This window comes from Rhincodon typus, chromosome 11 (assembly GCF_021869965.1).
Source record: "Rhincodon typus isolate 14 chromosome 11, sRhiTyp1.1, whole genome shotgun sequence".
Taxonomy (NCBI): Eukaryota; Metazoa; Chordata; class Chondrichthyes; order Orectolobiformes; family Rhincodontidae; genus Rhincodon; species Rhincodon typus.
Window position 1 is genome coordinate 19,425,006 of NC_063342.1, and position 23,665 is coordinate 19,448,670.

The 23,665-nt window shown below is 38.2% G+C and overlaps 1 protein-coding gene across 8 annotated transcripts; it reads left to right on the forward strand.

Annotated features, from left to right (window-relative positions):
* The first annotated feature begins 345 nt into the window (after window positions 1–345).
* On the forward strand, window positions 346–23,659 carry LOC109933235 (sodium/myo-inositol cotransporter). 8 transcript variants are annotated; one of them, XM_048602963.1, is made up of 4 exons: window positions 346–479; window positions 2,639–5,121; window positions 11,600–11,727; window positions 13,609–23,659. In XM_048602963.1, the coding sequence occupies exon 4, from the start codon at window positions 13,950–13,952 to the stop codon at window positions 16,098–16,100; it is 2,151 nt and encodes a 716-aa protein (XP_048458920.1). In that variant the 5' UTR covers window positions 346–479; window positions 2,639–5,121; window positions 11,600–11,727; window positions 13,609–13,949; the 3' UTR covers window positions 16,101–23,659. The 8 variants fall into 8 exon arrangements, 6 of the variants coding, with proteins under 6 accessions (XP_048458920.1, XP_048458921.1, XP_048458919.1 ...); XM_048602964.1 differs by having other exon boundaries at window positions 4,996–5,121; XM_048602962.1 differs by lacking the exon at window positions 11,600–11,727.
* Window positions 23,660–23,665: the final 6 nt, after the last annotated feature.

The following is a 23,665-nucleotide window of genomic DNA, read 5'->3' on the forward strand; positions in this document are numbered from 1 at the left end:
TCAAAGGGCAGAACGAACCTTCTTTGCAGTAAATAGCCCCTATTTGAAATTTGACCATTGAAGGCGGTCTCAACTTCCCTCCGCTCACCATCAAAACGTACGAATTCACACAGAGCCGCGTGAACGAATCGTGCTGCGCCGAAGGATGAGATGCATACGACTTTCCCACCATGTAAATAAGAAAATACTAACAGCCGGAACCTACCAAGATTTTGGTCCAGATACCGGAGGATACAGTGATTGATAGCTGGTTGGCGAATGGGAAGCGAAACTCGCCCAGTGGCGCGATATTGACTGAGCGGCTGACCAATGGTTGCAGTGGAGCCCGCCCACCATGTCCGGTGATTGGCGCATGGCCTCCCACAGTCTGCTCTTACACCTTTAGTCTATCGGGCAGCTCGTTCAGTTTGTTTATTCAAATCTAACGGCAGGAGCTGCACGTGCGGTTGCAGAGCGCGAGAGGTTTCGGCTTTCACCGGGTGAGTAACCCAACTCGAGCTGGGGCTTCAGTGCTGCGTCCTTTATTTCAAAATAAACGCAACGCGCACACACAGACACAAAACGGAGCGATTAAAAAAATTAACATGGGCGAGGAAACAGCTATAACTCGCAGCGTAGATGCATCTATTAGCAGCCTGGACCGAGGGGGGAGGGAAGATGGAGGTCTGTTTGCTGGAGGGCGGGAGGTAGACGAGAAAGATGGAGGGAAGGGAATTTCTCGAGGAGGGTGGGGAGGAAAATTCGCGAAGGATGGATGGAAAGCTTGCGAGAAAACATCGAGGAAAAATCGAGAAGGTGGAGCGGCAGGTTGCGCGGAAGAATCAAGAACAACGGAGGAAGCATCGAGAAGGGCGGAGGAACAGTCGGGAAAGATGGGGTGGAAACTGGGAGGAAGAAGCGAAAAGGACGGAGGAACAATCGACAAGGATGGAGGAAAAGGGGAATTTAAATAGTTCGAGAAGGAGGAAGGGCAAGAAAATTCCTCCTGGTGGGAGCAAATGGCCCTAGTTGCTGGGTGGTATAGAGGCACTGGGATGGAGGGGAAGAAGCTTCGAGAAGCGGCTGAGGTAAGGCGGAGTGCGTTTTGATTGGGAAGGGCGGAGCGGTGTCCGGGAACCAGGGGATGGGCGGTAAGAAAGCAAACACCGGGAGGCTGGGAAAGAGAAATCGGTAAGAAGGCAAATTTTAAAGTGCGCGGTGAAACCGCCTTCCCGACACTGTTTTTCGTGAACTCTGTCTCGGGAGCCATAGCCGCTCACAAAGATCACGTTTTAATTTGGTAATGGTAAACAAACACACAAGGGCATCACTGTCCCTTCCATCTGCTCGATCTGAAAGCTATTAAAGACAGTAGACCTTGGAGGCTCCAGATGTCTGGTTCACCTTGCTGTAAAACCGAGGTTTATACTGGTCCGTCCTCCATTTTAAAGAAATTAGCCTGACGTTTAGGGCTTATTTGAGTTTTGAGGCTGTGTTATTTCTTTGACTTCCCAACTCTCCAAAAATGATGTTTCTGGGGAGGGATTGAGGGATATTTCAGATTTTTCAAAACTGCTCGAAAATTATTACCATTTATAGAATTGTATCCCAGTGTTTTACATCTCCAGCTGAGACAAAGTCGTGGTGTCATTGCTCTACATTGCAAGAATCATTTATTAACGACATAATTCTGTAAGAAATCTAGTACATCTTTCGCTTCTAATTGTTTTTACTTTGACATGTGAAGGAATATCAAGAGCTTTTAATCCTCTGTTGTTAAACCAAATAGTGGCTGACTTGTCTCTCAATTTCATTTAACCCACATTTTTTTCATGCATTGCCCCTGTTTTAATTGTCCATCAACCTCATCTTGAGCATTTCAATTAACAGCAGTCCAGTAGTCTTTTGACTCACTAATTGTGTGGATTTGCATTCCCAGTCCCAAAGACTGTCTTCCTGTACTGGTTCTTTCTGGAGAACTATAGGATGCTCTCTAGTTTAAGGTACAGGCCATTGTGTATTCCAGTGTCTATTCTACTGGGAATCAAAACTGTCCATTCCATATGATTCTTTCAACAGAGTATCAACAAATACTATTCTTTGCTTGCCAGGTCCAGTCCATAGCACTAGAAATTGTAGATTACTACCCTTACTACTATTTCTTAATTTGGAATTTAACTTTTTGAAATTCCTTGGTAGAATCTTAGACCTGTTTTTAAGTATCCTGTTGATCCCTGTATGAAACGTGATGCTGGCTGCTCATTCTGCTATTCTAGGACTTCTTGATCCATCTCCATAAGCTTGTCTGGCACCTGAGAAATGCCATACAACTCTAGATCATGATCACAAAACAATTTTATCTTAAACCCTTGACTGTGGTTTCCAATTCTTCAACTTCCTTGCAACCCACATAACCACTGCTTCTTTCTTTCAATCTGCACTATTTTCTGCCATGAGTAACCACTTGTTGCTCACTGTGGTGAAGTTGTTTGGTGGTTAACCTCCTCTTTAGAAACATAGGAAATCTTAAATGAAAAAGCATGGTGCACCTAATACATCCTATGTGATCCTATTAGTTGCATAATTCAAACGGTAAATTATTTTTGTAACCTCTTTATCCAAATCACTGGTATCTAAACACCAATTGCCTCAATTTCAGCTCAACAGATGGTCCCCTTTCTATCCTCACCTGTGGTTTCCTACCCTAACTGCTGATGGTCACCCAGTCTTCTGTGAATATTTTACTACTAGCAACCTGTGAGGTGACAACCTTCTGGAATGCCTGCTCCAGAAAACTTCCTCCCTGTCAAATGTTGCTGTGTGCCCAGTTTCCCCTCAAGGCCTGGATTGTGGTTAGCTACCTTGGACTTGTGCTATTTTCTATTGCAAGATAAAACATTATCATCTTATTTCTGATGGAAAAAAAACTAGCAAAATAAACAATGTTTATTCAAAAACCAGCCAATTGCGATTTTTTTTTTTTACATATAATTTCATGGTTAAGCAGATGTTGGGTGCTCCAGCCAATTAAGATGGTATGTGAGCCGTATCCTCCTGTTGTATCTTCTGGATTTCTGTTGCCAGGAGCAGTTCGAACTTGGAGTAAGTGTGACGAATGCTTCATTTCACATGGGAGACGGCAGGTCCAAGTCACGGTATGAAGAAAGGACCCTGTGGGATTAATTTTTCACATTTCTCATTTTGGATGTATGGTCCAAGCAGTGACAGATGACTTAAGATTTTGGAGCTTTTAATTTTAAGCATGGAGGGATGCTAATTGAAGTACGGTAATTGACTTGACTTTCGTGTTTGATTTTAAATGCAAACTTGTAGCTCTAGTTTGAACAAAGTCTGTTGTGAGCCTTTCTGCAGGTCAGTTAAAGATGAGATCATGTGTCACTCCAGTGCAACTGTGAACTGTTAAAAGGTTCTTAGTATGCCAGCAGGTGATCTCGTATATTTTGTTCCTAAGATTCGAGTTTGAAATATATAGAAAGTGCATTATGATAAGTTTTTTGCTCTGAACATGATTAAAAGTTATTGGGACAGTCCAAATCAAAAATTGTGGCCTCTCCTATTTCTGAAACACCAATATCGATTGGAACCTCTCAATACAGCAGGCAAAATACCAATCTTTAACTGTTTGTGTTTGTTAGCGCAGGATGATATCCTGGCCAATATTCTTCCCTCAACTAGCTTATTAAAAGTAGATAACTGTTCTTAATACTTTAATGTTGGTGCTTGCTCTGTGTAAATTGACTCATGTTTTCTATATCACACAGCAATTTTTAAAAAATGTCACTGACTCAAAGTGGTTTGGAAACATCCTGAGATGATGAAAGGTGCAACGTAAAGTCGCTTTGCTCACCTTTTGTTTTGGTTTGACCAGGTGGACCAACACACCATTTTGTTTTCCATCACATAAATTAGACCACTTGGAAATACGTAGAGCATGTTAAAAACACCATTTAAACTGTCTGTTTATTCAGTTGTGCATTAGCACTTGAACAAGAAGCTTATTCACTGCAAATTGATGAAATATTAACTGTTGTTAGTTTTTGAATCAGTCCAGTTATTATTTGGTCTTTTGTTTCTCAGCTTGCTCCCTGTTTTTTTTTCTCTTGGTACTGAATCTTAATCATCTAGCCCTAACTTGCAGAGCTGCTGTACTACTTTTCGTCTGAAGATATTATTACCTTCAGATGCTCACTTTTTCAACTGCTTCAGCCAGTTGTTTCCTTCTGGTCCAGTGCTTGTGTTTCACTCAAACTTGAGGCAATGGGTTATTGGCTGACAGCACACCAAATGGTTGTTTGATCCTGTGCAAAGTTGTGATTGCAAATAATAGGTGGTGAGACCTTGCCTCTAAGCACTGTATATCCCTTACCTCAATTGAATGCTCTCTAGGCTAATGCACAAGTTGCTACTATGCTTTTTTAAACTTGGCCTTTGCATTCGGCCTGCGAGTTTCATTAGTGTCAAAGCTTAGAATAAACTGTGTGAAGCTATACTGTACTGTGTTTGACAAATGTAGTATTTTTGAATATGGAAAGGATAAAGTGCAAACTATGGTCAATTCCTCCTGTTATTAGTGAGTATAGAATCAATATAGTAACATGAAAATGTTTTGACTACAGACATAATTGCAAAGTCAAATTTTAAATTGCAGTGTGTGATACATGAACTAGATTTTTACATCAATTTCAAGAGTTTACAGCACAAATGATCTTATTTAAAGCCCAGTTACTTTTAGTTTACAATAGTTCAAGTTAATTGTATAACTAAGAACAAGGTGAGTTCTATTCCCTGATAACCTTTTGGGGAAATTGTGTATTACACATGCAACAATTTCAGAACCATTTTGATTTACTTCAATTTAAAATGCACCAAGGTTCAAAGTTCAGTTACAGTAAATAGTCAGCTCATCTTCAAATTGCTACACTGTCGACATTGATTCAAAGAGTGATTAATTCAAAACTCTCTAATCAAAAGTATGTGCTACATGCTGTACTTTAGGTTGTGTGCCTGACTGAATGAAACTGACTGCATTCTTTGCAAAAAAAAGTTGTGATCCTGAGATTGACCCATTTTCCGTAGCTGAACTGCAGTGCTCACTTTTCAAAACTGCTGGTAACTAAGATGGTGAGTGTTTTTAATGGAGGTACCAATTTTTAATTGATCTGTAAAATGTATATTACAGAAACTTATAGGTTAAGCAAAGGAAGGTTATTACTTTGATTCTCTAGAAGCAAATAATATAATTCTCATGGTAATGGCAGTTCTATTGGTAAGTGAATTATGATCTTTCAGTAGCACCTGAATTTGCTTTAACAAGCTTCTTTGATACTTATTACTGTACTTCCAAATTGTTTGTTTCAAAATGTAATTTATATAAGCATTAATTGTTCATAATTTTCTGCAATATTTATGTATATTTGTGCACAGTAATATACTAATTTTAAAAGCTGTAATTCTTGACAATGCTAGAATCTGTCCTTTTTAGTAGGAAACAGAGTTGACCTGAGCTTTCCTGAGCTGTTTGAGATTGGTAAGTGACGCATAGAAAAGTTATCTTCCCGGGTTGTTGCTTCTAATGATCTTTTGAAATGTTGATTTATGGAAACGTAAATTTAGTTACTACAGAGCTGAAAACAGAGCTGCTTCTGTTTGAAAATATTCTTACTGCTGTTTTCATTACTTGGAGGTGAATGTTACATTTTCACAAAACCAGTGGAATATAAGAACTTAACAGATGACACCTAACACTTTCAGTTATGGATTATACTGAGAGATCTTGGGAATTTTGCATACTGTTTTGGGAATGTTGACAAGCATTTATAATCTCCTTTTGTGGCAGATGTTCTTACACTACCAATATCTTAATGCAGCTTGTAACATCCAGTTCGGTCAGCTTGCAAACCAAGGCTGAGTCCTACGGAATGACCAGACTGGTTATGATGTTGCAACACAAGATAGAGAAGCATCAGACTAAAATAAATCAAGCTAAACATCCTCCTTTAGAATTTAGCCTTCAATTAAAATTTGTGGAACTTTTAGTATGTGGTCTTGGGAATTAGGATTGTGAAATAAGTTGGTATAGAAACAGTTAACATACAAATTGCTCATGATCTAACTGGCTTATCCTTGCCCCCACACTCTGTCTTTTATCCTGTTGAATCTAATCTGTGTGAATAATTCTAAATGTAAAATTGATATTTCACGGAAGAAAACAAATATATCCGGTGTAGTCATCTCAGTGATCTTTTTAAAAATGTTGCATAAACGTAAATACTTTCAAAGTACATTGTTTAGTTTCAGTTGTGTTGAAACATGGAATCTTATTGACAAGGTATCTAACATCATTTTAACACTACCTAGATTTTAACCCTATTATTTGTTCACACTAAGCAATAAAAGCTACTGTGCTCACAATTTGAACTTGGTAGCAGTATGCAATGTTTAATTTTGCACAATTGTACATTTTTCTCAAATCTTGAGATTAGTAGCTAAAGATAAGTAGCTGGAGTCTTGTATTACCTTTTGGTTACAATTCTTGATTGGGGCCATCTTGTCTTTTTCCTGAGAACAACCTCAGTTTCGCAATATGTTCACGAGCTGAAGTTCCTCATTGCTTAAGCCATTCTCAAATTGTCTTTGTTTTTAAAATTAAGAGACTAAATACATTCTGGGTTACATAGCAAGACAGGTTACAACAAAGCTTTGTCTAACACTTGTTAAATCATTTTATTGTTGTGTAACGTAATATCATTTGGAATCGCACTTCAAATGAGGCATAGAAGGTAGAGAGTTTTTTTTAAAATCTCCATTATTTGAGATGTAAAATGGTACAGTCAGGTTAGAGAAATATCAGAATTAGTTTAGAGATTGGGGTGGATTTGATTCCTTCTGTGTTCTTATAGTTCAAAGATGAGGGAGTAAATAGTCAGGTCTGTTAGTTGATTTTTTTATTTTATCTGTTTTTCTAATCGGTCTTGTTCAGATGTTATTACACACTTCTGAAGCAGGTGAGACTTGAACCTGGGCATCCTGGTTCAGGGACACTACCACTGCAACATAAGAGTCCCTCTCCGGTGGGACCTGAACCCTTCTGTTCTGGCTCAGAGGTAGGGGCACTGCCACAAGAACCTCAGGTCTGTTCATGCTAACCCTACCAATTAAATCCACCTGCTGCTAATGCAACTTTAAAAGGCAAAAAATTGATACTAGGGAAAAGTTGTGAAGTCATTCCCTGATGTAAAAAAAAGTAATCAAGCAGGAGGTGGTCTTATACATGGTGCAATACATTAAGTCTCTTTCTGTGCCACGTTTCTTTTTGCCCAATCAATCCATTTATGCCCAACTTGAGCTTCTGCCCATCTTTTCTGAAACATATATCATAATCCTGCATTCTCTTCTCTCTCATACACTTGCTTAGCTTCCCTTTAAATGCATCTATAGTATTTGCTTCAACCACAACTTATAGTAACGAATTCCATCTCACTAGATCTTGGGTAGTTTTAAAGAAGTTTCTTATGAATTCCCTTCAAATGGAAAGATCCTTGCTCTCTTGCTCGCTCCCTCACTCCATCCTTTAGAAGCTTTTTTTAATTATCAAGGCTCCTTCTATTAAGTCAATCCTAGTGTTTTTGTTTTCAGGAGAAAGGTATCTAACACTGCATACTATTCTTCCTTTTAGTAAATGCCTGTAGAAAGCCTTCTGTGCACACACTCGATACCTCCTATGCCCTTTTCTTTCAGAATATGATTTCTCAGTTCTGTTGTTTTGGAAATTAAGTTTAGTTAAGTGCTTAGTTTTTCTTTAAATGGGCTTGTTAACATGTGGCTCAATGATAGGATGAGAAGGTAGAATGGTATTGTCAGCAGACCGATTCCGCAGAAATCCTGGGTGATGCTCTGGGGTCTAGGGCTCAGATCCCACCCAAGGCTGCTTGTAGAATTGCAATTTAACTAATAGATCTGGATTAATGATACATAATTATATCTTGCTTCACAGGATGAAGTCTGTTGTCCTTGCCTGGTTTGGCTGACACATGACTCCAAATGCCCACCGATGTGGTTTTCTTGCCCAAAAGTGAATCTAACCATCTCCCTGTGACAACAATGGGATTACCAGTACTGAATTCCCATATCAACATCCTGGGGGTAAACATGGATCAGAAACTGAGCTGAACCAACTGTGTAACTACTGTGGTTACAAGAGTAAGTTGGAGGCTGGAAATTCTATGCTGAGAAACCCATTTCCTGAGTTAACAAAGCCTGTCTGCCTTGAATATAGTACAAATCAGGAATGTGATGGCATGCTGTCTACTTATTAGGGTAAATGCCTTAACACCGTAAAAACTTGATACCATTCAGGCTATTGATTGGCTACATAAGGTCTGCTAGAGCATTTCATGCAGCCTGATGCCTGCTTTACTGGTAGATAAATTAGCAACTCATTTCATAAGGTTCTAATAAACTTTTTTTCTTTATTCATTCACGGGATGTGGGTGTCGCTGGCCAGGCAGAATTTATTGCCCATCCCAAATTGCCCAGAGGGCAGTTAAGAGTCAACCACATTGTTGTGAGTCTGGAGTCACGTAGGCCAGACCGGGTAAGGATGGCAGTTTCCTTCCCCTAAAGGACGTTAGTGAACCAGATTGGTTTTTCCAACAATTGATTCACGGTCATCATTAGATTCTTAATTCCAGATATTTTATTGAATTCAAATTCCACCATCTGCCGTGGAGGGGTTTCGAACCCGGGTCCCCAGAACACTGTCTGGGTCTCTAGATTAATAGCCCAGCAATAATACCATTAGGCCATCGCCTTCCAATTAATGGTTACATAATTTTACATAAAAGGATGGTTCGGCAGGAGAAAAGTGATTTAAAGTGAATTTTTGTTTTTTGCCTTTTTCATGTTATTTGAATCTGGCGTTTCAAAGATCATAAGATATAGGAGCAGAAGTAGTACAATTGAACCATCAAGTCAGCACCACCACCATTCAGTGAGGTAATGAGATAATCTTCCAGCTTCACATGCCTGCCTGAAGTCCTTGATTCCCTTATCGATTTTAAAAATGTTTTATCTCTGTCTTGTTGTGTCTCTGTCTCTAGAGCCCTCTGTAAAATTAATCCACCCTCTACTATCTGAGAGGGGCAAAAATCCTCCTTTTGTCTTAAATGGGTGTTCTTTTACTTTGAGCTTATACCCCTAATAATATGAGGTTTAAAAAGGTCTCTTTTCATCTAAGCTGTCATAAGTTCAAGCCCAACTTATTCAGTATACCTAGACTATACCAAAGCTTTTCTTTCCTTCGATAAGGGAATCAAAACTATTCATAATCCAGAAGTGGTCTGACTAGTGCTCAGTTTTAGCAAGACTTTTTGTATTTTTATACTACATTCCATTCTAATTAAAGACCAAAAATCCATTTGCCTTTCCTATTACCTGCTAAATTTGCATGCTAGCTTTTTGTGATTCATGCATAATGACCCCTGAATCTCTTTCCCTCCTCCCCCCACCCCCGCACCTCTTTGCAGTCTTTCCCCATTTATATAGTGTTTGGCTCCTCTCTTCCTTTACAGTGTACAACCTTATTTTCTCACATTATATTCTATGTGCCAAGTTTTTGTTCACTCATTTAACCTGTCTCTGTCCCTCTGCAGACTTTTTGTGCAATTGTCACTATTTGCCTTCCCACCTATATTTATTTCATCCACAGACTTGGCAATAGTACATTTACTTCTGACGTCCAAGTCATTGATATGTAGTAAATAAGTGGTCCAGCATGGACACCTGTTACACTCTACTAATTGCAGATTGCTACCCTGAAAATGCCCCCTTTATCCTAACTTTATCCTTCCATTATCCCATCCGGTATGATGCTAATCTGTTACCTCTGACATCTTATTGTCTGTAATCTTAATTGGGCATCTTAACAAACACGTTGTGGAAATTCAAATATATTATATCCACTGGTGCCAGATTTGTTACCACCTCAAAGAACTGTAATAAATTTCTAAGGCTTGATTTCCTGTTCATGAAGCTATGCCAGCTCTGCTAGATTTGTTATTTATTCCCAAATGCTGTGCTATTCCATCCTTGATAATCGACTTCCCATTGATGGATGATAAGCTAACTGACCAAGAGTTACCTGTTATTTTGTCTTCCTCTTTGAATAAGGGATTAATGTTTGAATAACATAGGCAGTCTTCTAATCCTGTGGGGCATTTCCCATATTAAGGATTCTTGGAAGATAATAACCAGTGCATGCACCTTCTCATAGTACTACTTTTCCATTGCTAGAATGCAGGCTATCAGAACTACTCAGAGTAGTAAGGGCGTGGAATGCCCTGCCTGCAAAAGTAGTAGACTCGCCAACTTTAAGGGCATTTAAATGGTCATTGGATAAACATATGGATGATAATGGAATAGTTTAGGTTAGATGGGCTTCAGATTGGTTTCACAGGTCGGCGCAACATCAAGGGTTCTATGTTCTAGGGCTCTTACCAGCTTTTAACTCAGATTTTTTCCCTAGTACTTTTGTGTTTGATTATTTCCACCTTCTAACCCCCCCAACCACCACCACTTTAATCATTTAGTATTTTTGGAATGCTTTTAGTGTCCAGTACTGTTGAGATTGACTTAAAGTATTTATCAATTTTTCTCCATGCCCTTGTCCCTTAGTATTATTTCCCAGCCTCATTCTCCAGGAGGTCTATGTGCAGTTTGTCCATTGTATATATTTAAATAAGCTCTACTATCTTGCTTTTCTTGGTCTGTTAGTCAGACTGCTGAGTTGCTCTTGCTAACTATTTTTTTTCTTAATCACCTTGTCCCAAATCACATTTAAGGCTCTCCAAACAAAACTTGGTCACTTTCGTTTCAATGTGAAATTAGTGCTGATGGAAATTATTGGAGCCAAAGCCTCTTGGATCATTTTCATTAAGTTCAGTGGGCAGAGTAAGACAATAGGAGAAATGGTGAAAAGTGAAAAAGGGATAAGCGAGAAGCAGGAAACGTTTAAGACTGTGTGGGAGAGGAAGAGAGGAACAGCAGGCTGAAAGAGAAGGAAACCACAGATCACAAGTCAACTCATTTCCGACCTCTACTTATTGTACCCCATCAGAGGCAACCTAAGGTCAGCATTAATTAAACCTTACTTCTTAGGTCAGCTGCAGTTGTCATTCCCTAGTGATGAATGGTGCTGATTCTTTTTCTTTACTTTTGTTTCTTGACCAAACAGTCCCTATTATTAAGCTTGACAGGCAATTTTTAATGGTAATTTCCATTAATTGCTCATCTAAATTATCAGTTCATTGTTTTGGTTTTTTTGTTAAAGATCATTTACAGTTGCAACCAATTAATCTTTGAAACTTATCCACTGTCAAGCAAAGGAAGAGTAAAGTTTAAATGTGCTCACTACGACCTCTCATGAAAAGGTGGGCAAATTCTCCTTGGAAAGGTTAAGTCAGAAGGAGATGCTGGAGAACTCCACTGCCTGCAAGTGCACCCCCTTTCCCAAACTCTCTAAGCCATTGAACATCGTGATCTGTAATTATATTGGCACTCCTTCACTATCACTGGATTTACATACTGTTACTCTCCCTAACAGCATTGTGGGTCTGTCTATGCTACGTGACTACAGAAACCCAAAGGCAATTCACCACCACACTCTTGAAGGCAATTCAAAATTGCCTAGGCCAGCATTTATTGCCAGTGATGGGCTGATCCTGTGAGCGAGTGAGTTAATGAATTAATTAATGAAAACTGAGATCAACTTGTTATCTACTGAAACATTCCTCCTTGGTAACTGGTGACCTGCCTCTGCTAATTCTTCACTCGTTCCTAGTGTATAGTTTCTTATTTTTTCAAGTGTTTTCCATTGTTCTACATTTTGTTAGCCAAAATTATCTATTTTATATTCACAAGTTCTATTTCCAGCTTATTAAAGTCAGCATTTCTTCAAACTATTAACCTGGATTTTGATATACTTGTTCCCTTTCCTATTATCTTAAGAGTATTATTATCACTTTTAGCCAGATGTTACCTTATTTTTACTTGCTTATCGGCTGTAACTCATTCCCCATTACTAGATCAAATCGCAAATCTTGCCTTGGGTTTTCTGTATTTTGGATAGAAAGGATTCCGCTGCACATTATATTAACTTTAATTGCCTTATCCTCTTCATCTATTACTTCTGTCCATTTAATAGCAACATGTCTGAATTTTTATATATTCACTCACGGGATGTGGGTGGGGTGGGGAATTGGGGACTAGGGGAGAACAAAATATTTACTGTGGATGATAAACCTTGGGGAAGATGTAACTTGAGAAGTAACTTGGACATTAGGAGTGTTTGTAAAGGCAATTAGATGAAAGCCAAGTAAACACTAGAGGGATTAACTTCAGACTTTTTCATGCTATTCTATTATTTTTCCTTGTGTTTAGATAATTGCTGGAAGTAATCCATCTTGGGTGCCTTTATATTCTCTTTTTGAGAATAAATAACTGTTGATATTACAATTTAAATTCGGAAATATTTACTCCCTTTAGTTTCTTATTTCTCAGTTTTATTAATGACTGCTTTGGCCTATCCCTATATTCTATTTCAGCTTGGTTTTGAAAAATGGTCATCTCAAATGCTTTTCTGTTTGTACTCCTAAACTCTTGAAGTAAAAGGCTTTAAAGTGAATCTCTAAGCTCTTCATCAATTATAATGTAGTGGAATTGTTTTCAATGAATTTGTGACTTCAGTTGTGTTGTCTGCATTTGACTTAATGCCATATCACTGATGTTTCATATTTTCTAAACTTGTGATTTGTTTTCTTACAGTGAAATGTTGTGGAGCTCTGCTGTAGAGCTATTATGGGCTATAAATCCATGAGTTTGAGTGAGGCAAATTAGCACTCTAATTCTATACTTGCTTAATCAACAGTTTTTGTTCTGTGATATCATAAAATCCACATGTACATTATGACACCTTTGTGCATGTACATCTATTTATATGATTCAGTTTTATACTTGTGGTTTATGATTTCACAAGCCACAACAGAATAAAACTGAATTATAACTGTTTAAAATATGTCTCTAATTGTGTTTACATGAACCTGGTTTAAGCCTACTACAAATGCATTTTATGGCACAGTAGTTCATTAAATTTAACTTGGATTTCGTATTTTAAGTCGAATTGTGAGAAATTGTGAATAAAACATGCGTAAATTGTCTGGTACTGGCTTATCTAAAGTAGATTATTTGTCTCATGATTTACAACTAATGAGTTTGCAGTTGCATAGCTTGGTTTCTTCAAAAAGTAAATAATCTTTAATTTGTCTTTCTGTGCTCTGGCCATTTTAATTTATGCCATTAAGTATGTATTTAACATTCACCTTTTTAGTTGTGGTGGGTTGTGAAAGAAGGCCAGGTGATGATGATCATTTGTTTGGCTTATCCTACCATTAAATTCTTTCTTTTTTTGGTAACCTTTTTTTGGTATATCATTGTGTGTACTAAGATGTTTTAATAGTAGTTATGTTTCCATTTGCCAGCCGTTTGATTTTTTTTTTTTTGTACAAATATAATAAGTGTAATTCTAATACCCTCTTTGTCTTTGCTGTCTTACAGGAGTGTAACTCTATTCCTCACTAGACCTGTCAGCAACAGCTAAGAAATTCAACACCAACAAATTAAGCACTGGCAGTCTTGTGGAATGCTGCTAAAAGAGCATGAGAAATAGTCAAAAGTGAAGTTAACAAGATAAATAGTAGTTGGCATCCCAGTACCTGTACGACTGGAATCCCATAATTTCGATCAGGGCAGCAAACTTAAAGGACAGAGTATTACCATTTTGTGCTGTGTGTTCTTTTTCTCCCCTTTTTGCTTTACTGCTGTCAAGTAACAACAGGGTTGGCTGTTGCCTGAAAATCCTTTTGTAAACTGAATTATACCTGCTGTACTGTAATAAAATGTTTGGGTTAATGGAAACAGCTGACTTGGCTGTTGTAGGATTTTATTTTGTTCTTGTATTATGCATTGGCTTTTTTGTGATGTGGAAGACTAACAGAAGTACTGTGAGTGGGTACTTTCTTGCAGGACGCTCTATGACCTGGATAGCAATAGGTGCTTCATTGTTTGTAAGCAATATTGGCAGTGAGCATTTTATTGGGTTAGCAGGATCTGGGGCGGCCAGTGGGTTTGCAGTGGGAGCTTGGGAGTTAAATGCAATGTTGATTTTACAGGTATTAGGTTGGATTTTCATTCCTGTCTATATCAGATCTGGTGTATATACTATGCCAGAATACCTTTCAAAACGTTATGGCGGTACCAGAATAAAAATCTATTTTGCATTGTTGTCCTTACTATTGTACGTTTTCACAAAACTTTCCATTGACCTGTATGCTGGTGCACTGTTTATCCGGGCATCACTCGGCTGGGACCTGTATCTTTCTATCGTCGTTCTGATTGCGTTGACTGCAGTGTTAACTGTTACAGGAGGACTTGTGGCTGTCATCTACACAGATGTCCTGCAGGCCATTCTTATGATTGGTGGAGCTTTAACATTGATGATCGTAGGAATGGTTAAGGTGGGAGGTTTTGAGGAGCTGAAACGACGATATATGTTGGCCTCACCAAATGTTACAGCAGTCATTGCTACTTTCAATCTAAGCGCTGTCAATGCTTGCCGCATTCACCCTAAAGAAGATTCTTTAAAGATATTACGTGAACCAACTGATGAAGATATTCCTTGGCCTGGTTTTCTATTGGGCCAAACACCAGCTTCTGTTTGGTATTGGTGTGCTGATCAAGTCATTGTGCAACGTGTCTTGGCAGCAAAGAACATTGCTCATGCCAAAGGAGCTACCCTAATGGCTGGTTTTCTGAAACTCTTGCCCATGTTTATCATAGTTGTACCAGGCATGATTTCCAGGGTTCTCTTTACTGATGAGATTGCTTGCATTAATCCAGAACATTGTATGCAAGTATGTGGCAGCAGAGCAGGTTGCTCAAACATTGCCTATCCACGACTAGCATTGGGAATCTTGCCCGTAGGTCTTCGTGGCCTAATGATGGCAGTCATGATAGCAGCTTTAATGAGTGACTTGGATTCTATATTCAATAGTGCCAGCACCATATTTACCCTTGATGTTTACAAGCATCTTCGAAAGGCTGCCAGCTCTCGTGAACTTATGATAGTAGGTCGTCTGTTTGTTGTCTTCATGGTAGCTGTAAGCATTGCCTGGGTTCCTATAATTGTAGAGATGCAGGGAGGACAAATGTACCTTTATATTCAAGAGGTAGCAGATTATCTCACCCCACCAGTGGCAGCCCTGTTTCTTCTTGGTATTTTCTGGAAGCGCTGCAATGAGCAGGGGGCTTTTTGTGGAGGGTTGGTTGGATCGGTTTTGGGAATTACACGCTTGATTTTGGCTTTCATATATCACATGCCAGAATGTGATCAGTTTGACACAAGACCAAATTTTATCAGAAACATTCACTACATGTATGTTGCAGCAGTTTTATTTTGGGCCACTATTATTACAGCTGTAGTAGTGAGTCTGCTGACCCCTCCTCCTTCCAGAGATCTGATTTGCAACACCACATTCTGGGCATTAAAAGACACAGAAATCATTGAAAGTGGTCAGAAAGAAGAATCTGATAAGTTAACAGAAAGAAGTCTGGCAAAATGTGACAGTGTTAAATGTGCAGACAGTTCTGATTGTAAGCAGAAAGGTGATGATTCATCTCCACTGACTGCTCAAATAGAATTAGTGCTGTTGATGCCTGGAAGTGGTGATCCCAAATCCGTGAGCTCTTCATGTATTGCTGAAGATCAGATACGAAATGACTGTTATGTAAATGGCCAAACAACTGCTGAGGACCAAATGAACAAAGAGGAACATGACTTGCAAAGGAAAAACATTTGGTGGCGATACTTTGATCAATGTTGTGGAATCAAAAGTTACAGTGTGAAAAAATCAGCAAAAGATTCTGTAGAAAATGAAGCTATTTGCTTACAAATGTTGCAGGAGAGTCCAAAAATTAAATTTGTACTAAATGTTGGACTTGTTGTTGTATGGTCTGTTGGCATATTCATGTTTATCTATTTTTCTCTGTGAAATAATTGTGATATTGTTTTCTTTTCCCTTGTACGTAGGTAGTGAACTTTTTTTGGTGAAGTTTGAAAAAGCTAATAGTCTAAAGGTCAGGCTATAGAATCAGAGTCACTTTGGTTAATGCATTTTTACATTTATGTTTGAATTAATCTGTTCAGTTGTAAATGATTTCAGGTAGTGTGAGACAAGCATTTGGAATCCTGTATGATGACAAGGTGTCTTCTTATTTTCTCAATGATGGCATATGCAGTTTAACATGATTGGCTGGGTGAAGTCAGAAGTGTATGGATCTCAATTAGTTTCAGATGTAGCTGTTGCAACGTGAATTCCCAAAATCAGTATGTGACCCCCACATATCTTGTAAATTAATTCTTTGTTGCAAATTAAAGTCAGCCATCTACTTCATATAACTTACAAGTTATTGTCTTGTATATAATTTAACAGTTATTGCTCGAGTTGGAGTGAAACTGCAACAACTAATAGTTGTAAGAGAATAATGTGTGTAAATTGCCGTATAAATCTCAGGTGCTTGTTTCTTTGGGAGGATGATTGCAGTACAGGATAAGGCTCATAGACTAACTTGTGTAATCTGCATTTTTAATGTTACTTGCACAGCAAACAAACCTATCGGAGCTTACCACAATTGGATTCATAAAGCACATATGTACTCCATCACCAGCACTTGGCACACACCTTTCTGAAAAAAAATTGCATGCAGTTATACTTGAAAATTGAACTATGAAAATCTAGTCACCTGATAATATGGCAGACAAAAGGTTGTCCTGCTATTTCTGAAATATCCTGTTTCATTATGGCACTATCTCTAAACTCTCTCTTCTCTCACGACTTTTCAGCTGTATACATTGCTACTCATACACCCTGCTTCAGTCTTGTTACTGCCTGCTTGTAGCACTTGGCAAGATCTTGAATCATGTTTTCTGTAACTTCAATCATAGTGTTTATTCTTTGTCATCTTGAAGCTATCACTAGAATTGCACCTGTTTGGAAGCTTCATCTTCCAGTGCTGCCTCTGTTTCCATTCAAGCCAACCTATATGCAGCAAGTGCATCTTCAAAGTGACTTGTCATCCATTTCTAAATTGTTATTCATGGAGCATCCCACCCCAAGGATGACTATTCTCTCCTGAATGAATGCGCGGTTTCGTTGCATCATCAGCTGCAAGGACAGACTTCCTTTCTTCTGTTTAATGCTGGCTGTCAACTTCACCACCATCAATTCTATCAACCCTTTCAATGCTGTCAAATTGTTTTCATACAATTAAGTGCCATAGCTTTACTCCACAAAGCTGGGGAAAATGCTGAACGTCAGTGTCTTGGATATCTGCGCTAAACTTTTATTCCCTTGCTACTGATTCCATGTATCTTCTGGACATCTGTAACTTTGGGTTATTGTTTAATCCTGAGCAGAGCTTTAAAGTCCACATCCTTTACATTTATTGAGGATTCTTACATCCTCATATGCAACATTTCACATCTTTGGCTCCTATGGCTGGTAAAGCCCTTAATTACACTTCCTTTTTTTTTGTAAACCACTCCAACATCCTTGTTGGTCTGCTGTGCTCCGATTATGACTAAGTTACCTAAAATCCTGCAATTTATAAAAACTAAAAGAACAACAGATGCTGTAAGTCAAAACAAAAATAGAAGTTGTTGGAAAAGCGCAGCAGGTCTGGCAGCATCTGAGAGTTGTGGGTCCAGTGACCCTTCCTCAGAACTTGCAATTCATGTTTGTTCTGCACTAAATCCCATCTATCCCTCTCTCCCAACTTAATGAATGTCAGTGACCCTGCGTCCATCCCCTCACACCCTGCCATCTCCCACTGAATCCAATACCATTGTAGGTTCTTGGCCCACCCTGCAATTTCTTACAGTTTTGTAACTCCTAAAAATTCAAAACTCCTTTTTTATGCTTTTTAAAAAAAACTAAATGCAGCCCGTCTTTGCATTTGAGTAGTTGATTTAGTACTCCAACATGAACCACAGAATTCAAACAAACTGAGCTATTTGTATTGTAGGACTATGATTTCTTATTGTCTCCTAAGTTCTGTTTATGCCACAAGTTTCAGATTTTATGGTTTAAATATACTTAAACTAAGATTTAACTGTTGGGGTGTATTCCACTTAAAAAGAAACGAAATATTGCTTTGAATTATTTAGTATCGTGACTTCTTTGCCAACTCAGTTGTCTGCTGTAAATTCAAACTCACTTCTACAGCTGGAAAAACAATACTGTCAAGACAGCAGTTAAGGCTAAGCCTAGTAGACTATATTTGCACAATTCTAGTTTACAGAAGCAAACAAATTGAGTGGAAGAAACAGCTTTATAAAATCATCTTGAATGTGGCTAAATATCCAATTTTGTAGGTTTTGGCAGTTGTGCTGTGGACATTTTTTTTTCACTATACAGAATTTTGTTTGACTATGTGAAATCAAATGTAGTTTTAACCCTAATGATTAGTACACGTTCAGTAATTGTGCAGTTTGAATTTCTCCCTTTTAATGGGAACAATTTTTTTCAAACTTGAATTTGTTTTCCGGGAGTGACAATCACAATTGAATGAACCCTTTGTAATTTCTATGATACAGTTAGGCACTAATTTTTTCACTTTTGTAGCGTGGTTGTAGTCTAATCTTATGGCTCAGATTGGCAAATATCCAATACTGTCACACTTTGTGCTCAAGAGTTGGGAAAAATGAATTGAAATGTATTTTTCTTGTAACTGAGTCTTGTAGATGGCAGGGCGGGGCAGGTGCGGGTTGGTGATGGTGTGTGAGAAACACCAAACTAAAATGAAATGAAAGCTTGGAACCAGCAAATATTAGAACCATTCTTTCAAAAATTATTGTTCAGTCTTAGGGTGTCTGGCAACACAATGAAAATTGATGGATAGATGAATGGAACTGTCTTGTGAAATAGCTAAATTTGGTATATGTGAAGGCCAAGATAAAGAAGCATCAGAATACACTTGTTATGGACAGGATATTCTCAGGCACCAGGTATTGTTTAATTTCATAGCTATGGAGCAGAAAACCTAAGGGGCACAACATTCCGTTTTTCCTACTGCATTTTGAAGATTTACTAAAACCAAACTTGTATGGTTTTGAAGCTGCCAGTACTGTTGTGGTTGAAGTGTGTGTATGCTTTTCCATTTTTTTTAAAAAGAAATTGATGTTGAAACGATATAACTATTTGGAACCCTGCACTCTCGTTAACATACAGGGAGGGATTAGAGTTATAATTCTATGCAAATAACATTTTGATTGTCGAATTTAAATATCAGTGCTAAATCTTTTTTTGTTATATATATATATTCTGAACAGCTTTGCTTCTGTTAACCCCAGTCAGTTTGAGGGCTGTAATGCATTGCAGAGCCTCTGAGTCAATATGAATGAATTGGATTGAGAGTGCTGAAAATGGTGCAGAAGAGAAACAAGTGCTTGATTGTGCTTTAAGTGTTTGATTTTGGATTTTGTGGACTTGTCTTTTCAACTTGGAAATCTCAAAGAATTTGAGGCTTGAATGCTAATGCAGTTTGTAAGAAGTGCAACAATGGGAGTGAGCTTTGACTTACTATGAAATGACCAGTAGCACGTTAGGGAAGTCAGTTGGACCTGTATGAACTTTTTGGGGTAGAGGGATTGAAGCTGAGCAAGAGGATTAAAGGTTTGACCGCTGTTGGTTCTGGCTGATTGTATTGAAAGTGTTAATATGAATGAATTTGGAATGGAAGGGCAGATCTTGAGGTCTTGAATATTTGTGCTGTTGTAGAAATTTCACTTCCTCTTCACCCACCCCCATCATGCTGAAGGAACATCAGTAGCCAGGATCCTCCTTTGTTTACCTCCCATCTTAAAACTGGATTCTGTGGTTGCATTAAACTGAGGAGTAAGGTGATGTCTAATAATCCAGAATTATTGCCACAACTGTATCAAACCAAGGTGGCAGAAGTGGGCTTCTGCTAATGTTTATATGTCGAGTTTTGCCAAAGCCTATTTTAGCTAATGCTAACTAGCAACTCTTTTCTTCCCCTCCTCATTTGACTGTACAGAAATCTCATTAATAACTGTTTGCTTCCTTGGTGGAAGAGAGACGCTGCAGGCAAGCCTAATTTGGTTGGCCAGCAGCATAATGCCAAGAAACCATGCTCCTTCATAACCTAATGCTGTTATATTTATTGCCTCATTAGTAATTTTTCTGGCTGCAATTCATGACTGAAGCTGTCAATGAGTTACACTAAACTGACTTTTCCATCACAAGGGTATGCTTTATTTCCCATCCTGTTTGTCTAAGTCTTTAAGAGAGCAAAGATTTAGTTCTGTGATTGAGATGCAGCAAAATCCAGCTGTTTGTATACTGCTGATTACGTTATGCTGAAAGATAACTACAGCAAGCAGTTTGTTCCATGAGAAGATAATAGTATGGTGATTCCATGTAATGATGAGTAAAAGAGAAAGTTGTTTATACAAGGCACTGTGGTCTAAACATAGATAATTAGCACAGTACACTGCAGGTGATGTCATTTTAAGTAATAAGTATTTGCTTTAATTTACTGTTTTGGAAGGGTGTGCTTAATCTCTGATCTATTAAAGGTAATCCTCCTGCACTTTCAGACGATTGCAACTCCTTTAGCTTCTTCCCTGTATTGCCCTCCATAGAACTTTCTCTCTCTCAAACGATGCCTGTCCATTGTCTAACCTCAATTCAGATTCTATACCATTTATACTCTGATTCATATTTCAGTTCCGTATTTTCATCAAATAATTTCTGTATTGCATTCAAAACTGACTTTTGTTCTGTGTGCCCCTTTTAAGCTGCTGCACATCTTTGAGGATCCCCATACAAGCAGCCTCTCTGTTTGAGGCCAACCAACAACTCGAACTCTGCTAATTTATGCGAGGAACTATAGTGAGGTAAAGGTTTGAATGGCAGTCTGTTGTGCCACACTTGAGCCATGATCACTAGCCCAAACAAAGCCTGACTTAGTGGACCCACCACTAAAATCAAATAACTGAGTAGAAACTGGTGATTGTAACCTGGACCCTGTTATTGTTACTGTGCTATTCTCAGTCCATTTTGTCTAAGAAATCTACCTGGATTTTTTTTTTATTAAAAAAATCCTGTGTTCATCTGGGAAATTCGATTTGTATTACTCTCTGGGGAATTCTTAAAATCATAAGTTCAGATTGAAGGACTCTCTGTCCCTCAGATCATGGTTCCCAGTTTGATAGTAAAGACTTGCACAATATTCAAATGCAGAGTCTGTGAATCGAGTGATAGTGTACTATTTTCTCCATCACACAGGTTCTATTTACATATTGGCATGGTCCAGGTGTGTAATTTGCATGCAGATTTTTCATTGCTACATTGATAATGTTGACTGTGTCTAACTGCTTCAGTCATCTTGTCCCTAAACTCCTTATTGGGTAAATCTGACTCAGCATTTTGAGGAAAAATGAAATATTTTTAGACAAATTTTCAGAACCCCGTTGTGGTGAGTCCAGTTAAGGATCCAATAAGATGTTTTTGTGTGAGCATTTCATGGCCCTGTTTGGCTTTGCTTGCTGAATGCACTTCAACCCGAAGCATGAATATCAGATGGAGCCATGGTGATATACAATTTTTTAACCAGGAGGAGATTGAACACATTGGTCTCAGGTAAGGCAGAGCATCTCTATTTTTATGAAACAGAACCTTTATGAGCATGGGGACAAGTTTTCCCATAAATTTTGGCTTTTTATTAACAAAACAATCTCTGATTTAGGAAGTGAAAATGACTTCTAAACGTACCTGCACCAATGGCCTCCTCCTGTCAGCAGCTGCATGCTGTCCAGCTCAAGATTATGTTGGTTATGTGGGTTGGGGAGAGGAAAAAAAACTAAATACAAGTTGTTTACCACGTGAATTAGTGATCCATCTGGATCCAAATCAAAGTGATTATTGTAGCTGAGTAAACAAGGTGTAGAGCTGAATGAACACAGTAGGGCAAGCAGCATCAGAGGAGCAGGAAAGCTGATGTTTCGGGCCTAGACCCTTCTTGCTGAGTGGTTGTCAATGTAGTTTGAATCTAAATTAACTGACTAAATACCTTGGATGCAATTGTTCCTATGTTCAGAGATATTTGTTCTATTTGGTAGTGGGGGAGTGGGGAAAGAGAGTGGCAGGGGAGTATCATCTTGATTTATGTTGCTCCAATATTGCTGGTCAAACCTAGGCAGCCAGATGCTTGGTGAAAATTTGGATGGTGAAAGTATGGGATGTAAGCAGATTTTCTGGAGATTGGGGGACAATTTAGACCTAAATTGCTTTTTGCCAAACTGTTAATGGATTCTGCTTTAGTTGAAAACATCTATAAACTGGAATCGAAGTAGGAATGTGTTTAGTGATTTACATTTTGCTTGGATGCCTTTGGGTAGTAGCTTGTGGAAGATGCCACGCAAGAAAGAGAATGGATTACTCCATACTTCCTGTATATTCTAGTACATCATTAAATTTTACTGTTCAGCCCACAATGTCTCCTATTGACAAATGAGTAAAATCCCTTAGATTATCATACTGTGTACTGCTGCCAGATAATACTGAAAGGTCATTCGGTTCTGCAGGGTTGATCTTGTCGCTAATCTCCTCACTCACTACATAAAATCTTTGAAATCAACAAGAATAACATGCTTTTAGTTATGTATCAACGTTTTAATCATTGGTGATGCATTATTCATTAATGGATTTAAAACTTTTATGGAGTGATCTAACAATGAGGGGCTAACTTTATCCACTTTTGCCTGTAAATGCAGTTTCTGAATTGGGATATTTAAAATATTTTTGTTTGCATAGATTTGCTTCTCTGGATTTATCTGGCACACAAATTCAGATCTTCAAGAATGTGTGGGTTGTACGAAGGACTTCAGTTTAAAGGAACTTGACTTGCAAGATTGTTACAGTGAATTCTATAAGATGAGGAAAATAAAATAATCAGAGGTCTGTGTCCATCTAATTATGCAGAAGTGCTGTGAAAGGCAATGCACATCAGCCCACCATTCCATCAGCTTTAATTTCAAACTTTTAAATGTTTTAAAACATCTTAATTTTACTCTAATCAACCTCTAGTAACAAGCTGTGTAACAAGTTTAGTGTGACCATTTAAGGTTATAGGTTTTTTTTTTTATAAAGTCTAAAACCGTACTTTAAGACTTGTGCATTTTGGGGTTTATAATTATCTACAGGTCTTCTGTAGAAAACTAATTTTACTCAAGCATAATTTTTATCTAGATATATGTAACCTTCTAAATTGCAATCTACAATAATTATACAGTGCTTAAGTTGATTTGATAAGGCTGTAGATGTTCATATCTTGGTTTCATGTTACTTGATTGTAATATCTGCATAAATAGTTATTGATGCTGTAGTCCGTACAAAATTATGGCTAAGAATGTTTTATTGTCGATGCAACTGAAGAACTTGGATTGTGAGGGAAAATGCATGAAGGGACCATATTTGTCAAAGTTTTGGAAATTACTTGCATAATCTGCTGCCTTTGGTATTCCGTAACCAAT

Excerpts from the sequence above, each read along its gene's own strand:
- LOC109933235 (XM_048602963.1), top strand. The coding sequence starts at position 13,950 with ATGTTTGGGTTAATGGAAACAGCTGACTTGGCTGTTGTAGGATTTTAT.